The sequence below is a fragment of the Gossypium hirsutum genome, chromosome D02 (genome assembly GCF_007990345.1).
Source record: "Gossypium hirsutum isolate 1008001.06 chromosome D02, Gossypium_hirsutum_v2.1, whole genome shotgun sequence".
Lineage (NCBI taxonomy): Eukaryota > Viridiplantae > Streptophyta > Magnoliopsida > Malvales > Malvaceae > Gossypium > Gossypium hirsutum.
The window spans coordinates 246,865-255,895 of NC_053438.1; the positions used below are offsets into that span (position 1 = coordinate 246,865).

General features: G+C 28.2%; 1 protein-coding gene across 1 annotated transcript; it reads left to right on the forward strand.

Moving 5' to 3' along the window:
* Window positions 1–2,788: 2,788 nt before the first annotated feature.
* LOC107903743 (WRKY DNA-binding transcription factor 70) lies at window positions 2,789–5,254 on the forward strand. The gene is made up of 3 exons (XM_016829901.2): window positions 2,789–3,277; window positions 3,783–3,887; window positions 4,603–5,254. Exons 1-3 carry the CDS (start codon window positions 2,925–2,927, stop codon window positions 5,063–5,065), a joined length of 921 nt encoding a protein of 306 aa, XP_016685390.1. The 5' UTR covers window positions 2,789–2,924; the 3' UTR covers window positions 5,066–5,254.
* Window positions 5,255–9,031: the final 3,777 nt, after the last annotated feature.

Sequence of the window (9,031 nt, forward strand, 5' to 3'; positions counted from 1 at the left end):
TTTAAAATGTGGTCTTCTTATATATTTTATATAAAAAAAACCTAAACAATATGATTTTTAATATCTCTATTTTGTCATTTTAACTAAAGCCTCATCTATTTTTACGAATCTATTAGTTATATAATTTTATTTTTCACTCTTATTACGGGTGTATCATAATTTAGTATAATGTTAAAATCTTAACTCTTCAACATTTCAATTTATTTTGGTTTCAATCATATCATTTTCAAACCCCGTCTAGATTTAACGACTACTTCAATCCAAACTAAGGGTTTACTATTAATGTAAAAAAATGCTTTTGAAGAAAAAATAAAATTCTCATTTTAAACCGAATGTTATAAAGTAAAAGATATATCGAACTTTTTTTAATGAGAATAAAAATAATAATTTCAACAAAAAAAATACTTTTGCAAAAAGTCAAAATCTAAAAACAAATATTCTTTTGACTTGGGCTAAATAGAGGTGATCATGGGCCGGGCCAGGTTCGAGATGGGCCCAAAATATGGGCCTAAAATTTTGTCCAGGCCCGACCTGGAAAAAAATTCCTAAGTCCGAGCTCGGCCCGACCCGGCCCCATTTTTTTTAGTAAACACCAAAATTGTATAAAAAACCTGCAAAATATAATCAACCAACCAGAATATCCATATATTAATCAATCAACATATTTAATTTTATAACAAAATATAAATTGTAAGCTAAATTTTATAACAAAATATATATATTTATTATATAAATACTAAATGTCTAATGGGAAATGGGAAATGGGAAATGTATTTTAAAAATAAAAATTATATATTATATATTCGGGCCAGGCCCGGGCCAAAAAAGTTTTGCCTGAGGCTCGACCCGTTTTTTAAATGGGCCTTGTTTTTTGTCCAAACCCATATTAGGGGCCTATATTTTAACCCGAACCCTCCCATATTTCGGGCGGGCCGTCGGGCCGGGCCGGACCGCCAACCCATGATCACCTCTAGGCTAAAATCCCAATTAAAAACATTATTTGGTTTAAAAAACTCATTGTTTGAAATCATGTTTTGGGTTGAAAATCATTTTTCAACTTCAACAATAAACAAAGTCTAATTGAAAAAAAAAAAGGAGGAATGCGAAGAAGCCATACATTTAAATAAGGTGGAGCTCGAACTTAAAATCTCAAAGTTCTCAAACTCTCTACCTTAACATTAGATTAAAGCCTTATCAATAATAATATTATCATAAATAATTTAAGTTTAATCAACTGAAAGCGATACGAATTGAAAATTGAATTATATTTAAACCTAAACTAAAATAATAATTTATGGGACTTAAACCCATTATAATTTAACACACATATAATATTTACTCATCAACCCTCAAAATTGGAGAGCCTTAATCAATGCTACCAATACTTTATTGGCTTAGCAAATAAGCTATGAGTCATTTTGTAAATATTATATTTTTAATGATATTCCCTTTATCAATCAAATTATTTAAAATTTCAATTTTATGATATTCAATCTATCAAGCCATCAACTAAGGACTTTAATTTAGGGCTAAGGAAAAAAAACTCAAAATCCAAATTTAATATGAATAATTAAGAATCGAATTAAATTATCATGGAAAATTCGAAACAAAATTCAATTAACCGAATTAAAGTCAGCTGTAAATTCTATTTATAGATCTAATTTATTTATTTTTAAATATTTGTATAATTATAATAAAATTTATATTATCGATTGAACCACGAGTAAGTAACTTAATCAAAGTTAGTTGCAAAAAAAAATGCAGTTAACGTTGCAAAAAATTTCAAAACAATACATCAATTTTGATATTCAATATGTAAAATTTTGATTTTGATTCACTTTTCAAATATCATTAGTATTAATATCATTATCGATTATCGATATAACATGAATTTACATTTTGTTGGTTTCAACTAGCATTCATTTTACATTTATTTGTTACGACAAGAAAATAATTTGATTTATTTATTATGTATAAAAAAATCAAAATTTCATATATATATTTACATTAAATTAAAATTTGTACTTTTAAAAAATGTGAAAATTGAGATTTAATTATTATATTTTAATTTTTTTAAATTAAAACTTTTTTACTTTTTTCAATTTAAAAATTCTATTTTATCATTAAGACCGTTAATACACCTCTATAGAATATGCATAGATGATATGGTAAGTAAAAATTGACGAAAAATATTAACAATGTTAATTATTAAATTAATATTTTTAAATTAAAAAAACGAATAGAATTTTAAGTTTTAAATTTTAACCATATTATTCATAAGGATCGGTTTTGAAAAAAAATTACGATAACCTTGAAGTGTTTTGAATTTTAAAAATCGTATACCTAAGTGAACCAAATCGAATCGAGTTCGACAAGTTCAGATTGATTCAATTAATCAAATTTGAAAAATAATTTTTACATATTTCAACAAACAATGTGAACAAAAAAAACGACATATGTCTGTTTTAAATATATATTTTTAAAATTTATTAAATTTTATAAGACATTTATCAACCCGTAATTTTATACCAAATATTTTTCCGAAATAAAAATTTAAACCCAGTACATTCCAATCCATTTTCAACTTTCTCTCTCTTAAAACCCTAAATTGACACAAAAATTTCCACCTTCAGTAATAGTTCCAAACTTGCGGACCAAACAATAAATACATGAGACAAGCTGCCATCCATATATAGGGCGAGTATATAACATTCGCGCGTGGGAAAATACACAAACTTAACCAACAACAACAAAAAAAGGTCCTCCATTCGTGGAATTTTCTCCTTTCTTTCCTTTTCTCTTCCATGAATTTGCTATGTCCCTCTTCTCTTTTCACCTTTTTACTTAGTATTAAGCCTTTTCTTTCTCTATCCCCTTCTTCATTTTCCCCATAATATCATCATTTTCCCACCCCCCAAGCAAACATGTCTTGGAATACAAAAAAAGCAATCGAAGAACTTGTCCGAGGCAAAGAGTTAACCAAACAGCTACGAGATCTGCTCACTAAATCTTTAACAGATGATGGTTTTGTGGACAGTGAAGGTCTGGTCCTTAAAATCTGTGACACTTTTGCTAATACCCTTTCCTTATTAACAAACTCTAACACTACTACTACTACTGCCGTCCCCGATTATTATTACAATGATGATCTTAACGACGTTTCTCAAAAACCTACCATTAACATCACTTCCGATAGTCGGAAATCCGAAGATTCCGGCGACAGCTTTAAAAGTCCTCCCTCTACACTAAGAGATCGAAGAGGATCTTACAAGAGAAGGTACCTTTTTCTTTTCCTAATTATTTCTTATTTTAATATTTTTTTTCAATATTATCCACAAAAAAAATGCATTTAAGCCTTTAGCTTAGGGTAAATTCTTTTTTTTTCTTTCCTTTTTTGGATTTAATTTGCTTAAAATAAATGCAAACATTATTCTCAGTTGATTATATTATATGCTTTTTTTAATATATATTTTATTTTGAAAAAGTATAAATATAGCTTTTTTTCCCAGTTTTTCAGCTATAATTTAGATCTATATGTTATACTTTGAGTTCATCCTTTTATCTGTATTTATATATATATATATCCAATTTAATTACATCATTAAAAAAAACAAAACTGTAAGAATATATTTCTTTCATCACTTTAGAAAGTAATGAATAATTATTTTACTTTGAAATTTTTCATGAATTTCCTAATATTTGGAGCTGGCTGGCTGATGAACAGTGATTTTTTTATTTCTTTTGGGATAATGGAATTTATGATTATATATATTTATGTACAGGAAATGTGTTGATTCAAGGAAAAAAATCACCTCAGCACTTGTTGATGATGGGTATGCATGGAGAAAATATGGCCAAAAACAAATCCTTAATGCCAATCACCCAAGGTACTACTATGTCATCAAGATTGTGATTTGGTTCATATATATATAATTTTTATTTGGTATTTTTTTTCAGTAAAAAAAAAAACACCATTTTCATTCTTAAAACTCTTTTTACTATAAGAAATACTAGAAACTCTTCATATAGTACAGTCTTCTCTGTCTCTCTTTTTTGTTGTCATATATTAGAATAGACACAAAGTTGCCTCATAAATTAAGCATGTTTCATGCCATGCCATGGATACATAATCTTAGTGAAAAGTGATGTACCAAAATGATAGTAAATAGACCCACTTCATGTCATTTCAACATATTGATTGGATTCCAACAGTTCATTATATTCTATACAAGGGAAACAACAACATCTTTTAATCTTTTTAGGTTAAATAATGGTTTTTTTTATAGGTTTGATTGTTTCTTTCTTTTTTATTTTCGAGACGAATTTTTGATTTAATGTGTAATTTAATATAATTATACACATAAACTTTAGTTGTGATTCAAATTTATATATGTAACTGTAATTTTGATTTAATCATATATATTTAAAAAAAATAAATACTAATAATTCTCAAGTTTAGAATTTTGAATTTCCGGTTTAGAGTCTTTGATGTAGAGTTTAGTGTTTTAGTATTTATTTATAAATTCTCCACTGTTTATTGTTTTATTTAATGATCGCTTAAACTAATACTGATAGACTATATGTATGTATATGTATTTGCAGAAGCTACTTTAGATGCACCCACAAGACAGATCAAGGTTGTCAAGCAACCAAACAAGCCCAAAAGCTTGAAGATGATCCTCCAAAGTATGCAACAATATACTATGGTCACCATACTTGCAAAAACAAGCTCAAGCCTTGTCATTTCATGGTGGATGATTCAACTTGTAACAATGATTCCTCTATATTACTTAGCTTTGCAAACGACAGTACCCTCACAAACAAGCAAGGCAACGACAACCCTTTTTTCTCATCGGTGAAACAAGAGAGCAAAGAGGATTATAAACCAATCAGTGAAATCACTTACAATGGATCATCATCGTCTGACTATCTTTTGTCACCTCATCATCATCAGTTGAGTACCTTTGATCTGTCATCAGCTGATATGGCAGTGCTGTCACCTGATCCTGATGTTCTATCTGATGTAGTAGATTCCGTACATCTTGATGATTTGCTTCAGTTTTGAAAGGCCGGGGGGGAGGGTTAGCTTGCTTTGTTAGTGATCTTGATTATGATGATGATGATGTTAGGTTTTTTTTTTTTAAAAAAAAAAGAAAGTTCAATCTCTTTGTAATCTTAATGTGGAAATATTGGGTTATGCTTCTTTTTTCTTATAATAAGAATAGAGCTGCAAAGTGCATACAGCTCTTTCTCCCCCCTCTCTCTCTCTCTCTATATATATATATATGTATGTGTATATGTGTTATGTTAATGTTTCAATCATGCAAATGATAAAATGTTATATATCACGATCAAAGTCCTTTTATATGCTAAGCTCTCCATTACCAAAAATGGATATTGCTCTACACCAAAACAAGTTGCTCAGAGAAGAAAGTGGAGATTTTTAATATTAATTGCTGCCATGCTTTAATCTTTTTTTTTTCTCTTTTTTATCAAAAAAAAAAGGTGAGGGAAGGTCACCCTAATTCAGGATCAGCTATGCCCTGCATGGCTAAAAGTGATACATACATATATCATCCATTAAACAGAATAGTTGATGAAACTCAAATCTTAGTATTCTTTAAAGATTTGAATTTTTATTAAATGTAGAGAGATTTACAGTATATTTTAACCTTTTCAAAATGCTAACGAATATTCAACCAACCGAAGCAATTCACGTCAACTAATCAATCTTTACGTTTTTTAGAGTAAATCACTGACCTTATAAAATACGTTAATCACCTATTAAATGAGGTTGGTAGTAACATTTATTATAAAAGAATAAAAAATTTGAACCCGTAATATTTGAGTGATAAACTATACCTTATTATCATGTCCATGAAATTTGATATTTTACTGTGTTGCTTTTAAAGAAAAGTGAACATATGGTGGAAGAAGAGGAAGATGGGAAATGATCCATGATCTTCAAAAGAACATCATCATTAGAGTGTATTTACTTTTGTGGGCTTAGTGAGAAGGCAAAAATCATTGATGATGACAATTAATGCTGTAGATAGAAAGTGACATAATTTAGGATTTGAACGAACATGCATGCAACCATCACAACCATTTTTCCAAATTCAACAAAATATCTTTCTTATGTGATTAAAACTATTTAATTGTGATTTGAGTTCGAGTCGTGCTGATCGTGTTTGTTGTTCGGATTTTGTCTTGTTATTATAATTCACCAAAAAAAAAATTTAACTCATTTACACAAATCAAACAAGGTTAAGAAAAGGACTGTATATGAAAAGGACCGTATATATAATAAGTACACAAATTATTATACCTAAAAAAATTGCTTTCTCATTACTTACTTCACTAAAATACAGCTTAGCATGAAAGCGATATATATGGCATATGGGCAAAAATAAGTAAATGATTTTCTATTAATTTGACTTTATTATCATAAAATTAATTTACTTTTCTAGAAGTTAAATTTAACATTTGAAATTGTGACATTTTGTTATATATTAAAAATTCTATTATATGCGTTTACGTATGAAAATTGTGTATTTAGAACACAAAGATATGATCACGCCTCTGACATTTTGCTATATATAATTTAATTTAGCTAAGATGGACGAAGACATAATTAATTGTTTGGTCACGCTTGAAGATCCACCCCTCTCTGTGCGGGATCTGTTGGAGAAGGATATCTATAATTCGAGTATGGAAGAGAGTTGAAGCTGTTAAGCTCGTTCAATTAGATATGTTTTAATCTATTACTGTACCAAAAAAAAAAGAGAAAAATGATTAAAAATAACATATAATAAATAATAAACACATGAAATATTAATATATTAAAATAAAAAAATAAATTAAATTGTGAGTAAAATGACATTTAAATGCCAACTTAATCAATAAATTTATCAATATATACATTAACTGATGGAGGTAATAATGTATGCATAATAAAACTAAAATGTATAAAATATATTAAAATAAAACTTCGATTGAGTTGTAAAATTAAAATTTTATCCATGTAAATGGTGTAGGTTCGACTTCGAAATCGAATTCCACCCTATGAAATTTTTTTATTAACCTCTTTTTTAAAAAATTAAAATATTAAGTTAATATCCGATTAATACCGTGGGATGAATTAAATAAAAAATTATAATAATATATAAAGAGAGAGTAGGAATATGAATGGCACCCATAAAATGAGAATGATGCATATATATGTATGTAAATGGAGGCCATTATGTTAGGGAAAAGAGATGGGGAAGTTCTTTTAGGACAGCAATGGTCACCCACAGCACACGATTGAATTTTTGCTTTTTAAGAGACTAGATTTTAGGTCAACCGTGCCCATCGGGTCGAAGGCAACTCTTTTTTTTTTTTTTTAATATTGGGGTTGAATTATAATTTTTAAAAAAATTAAAAATAATTTTAAAGTTATACTAATTTATAATTTTATAATTCTTCAAGGGATTTAAAAATAAATTTATCAATTGTAGGAGAACTAACTGCTAAAGACAGTTGACTACCTTCTTGCATTCCCCTCCGCCTGTGGTGTAATTAGGGGTGTGCAAAATTCGGGTAAAACCGAAAAAATTCGGTTAACCGGCCAAATTTAGTTAATTAGTCGGTTAACCAAATTTTTTCGGTCGGGGGTTGGTTAATTATTTTTTGATTTTTCGGTTAACAGTTAATTCGGTTCGAAACCGGTTGGGTTAATCGAAATTTTTCGGTTTAACCGAAAAAATTAATAAATAAAATTATAATATATAAATAGGCCCACTATTCAGTATTCACCTAAACCCAATCCAAACTCAAGTATTCAACCCAACCCAATTACCCAACCCAATCCAATCATAAAAATTACAAATAATTTAATAAATAAAAATAAAATTCTAAAGCTAAAACTAAAACTAAAGTCTAAAAGTCTAAAAATAATTTAATTATGTAGTGATTCAATTCGGGTAATTCGGGTAATCCGGTTAATTCGGTTAATTCGGGTAATTCGGTTAATTTTTAACCAAAAATAAAAAATATATAATTTTCGGTTAATTTGATTAACCGACCGAATTAACCGAAAAAATTTCGGTTTGGTTAACAGTTAAAAGTTTTGAAAGGTCGGTTAATTCAGTTAATGTTATTTCGGGTCGGTTAACCGGTTGGTTAACCGAATGAACACCCCTAGGTGTAATACAAGGACGAGGGAGGCAGATAGATCTTTGACCTCTCAAAATAGAAATATTTCCTTTAATCTCTTTAGATATTTCAATATTCTTAAGTTAATCCGATGGTATATTTTCATTCACCCCCTAAAATTTAAAGTTCACTTCTAACCCTCTAAAAATAGAAAATTTATAGTTTAGTCCTTTAAGAAGTTGTGAAATTTTATATAAATACAATGATAAAATTACATTTTAACTCTTTTAAACATTTATAATTTGAAACTGTCTTCGGAAAACTTTTTATGGCTTCAGATGCCTCCCAACCTTATTAAGGGGCGAAACCAGAAAACTTTTTTAGGAGGTGAAATTAAATTGTAATTTTTACGATTTTAATAGCCTCTATCTTTATAATTTTTAAAGGATTAAATCAACTTTTTATCATTTTAAGTGGACCAAAGTACAATTTTATCTTTACTAATTTAAAATTTTAAAGATTTCAAAATGCCTAAATAAAAAAATTTTCCTTTTAGGAGAGTCAGGTTCGCCTCTAACCCTTATTTTAGGATTTATTTATTTAAAATTTTTTTAAACACATTTAATAATCCGTTCGATAATTCACAATAGAAAATATAAATTGTAGAATTTTTTTAATGAAAAAGTGCGAAATTTTCAACACTTAACTTTTTCGTATTTTCAATTTATCAAGTAACATGTAGAATTATTAAATTTCATTTAAAAAAAAGGGGTTATTGAGAGTCCATGGCGTGTTGGAAAATGCAAAGGCAAAAGAAAATTCTAAAGAGAGACCCATCCATCCATGGATTAGAAAGAATGGAGATTTGTGGAAATGACAAAAAGCAGTATGATGA

Coding starts and splice junctions, on each gene's coding strand:
- LOC107903743 (XM_016829901.2), top strand. CDS start 2,925: ATGTCTTGGAATACAAAAAAAGCAATCGAAGAACTTGTCCGAGGCAAA. Junction 3,278..3,782: donor AGAGGATCTTACAAGAGAAG/GTACCTTTTTCT, acceptor ATTTATGTACAG/GAAATGTGTTGATTCAAGGA. Junction 3,888..4,602: donor CTTAATGCCAATCACCCAAG/GTACTACTATGT, acceptor ATGTATTTGCAG/AAGCTACTTTAGATGCACCC.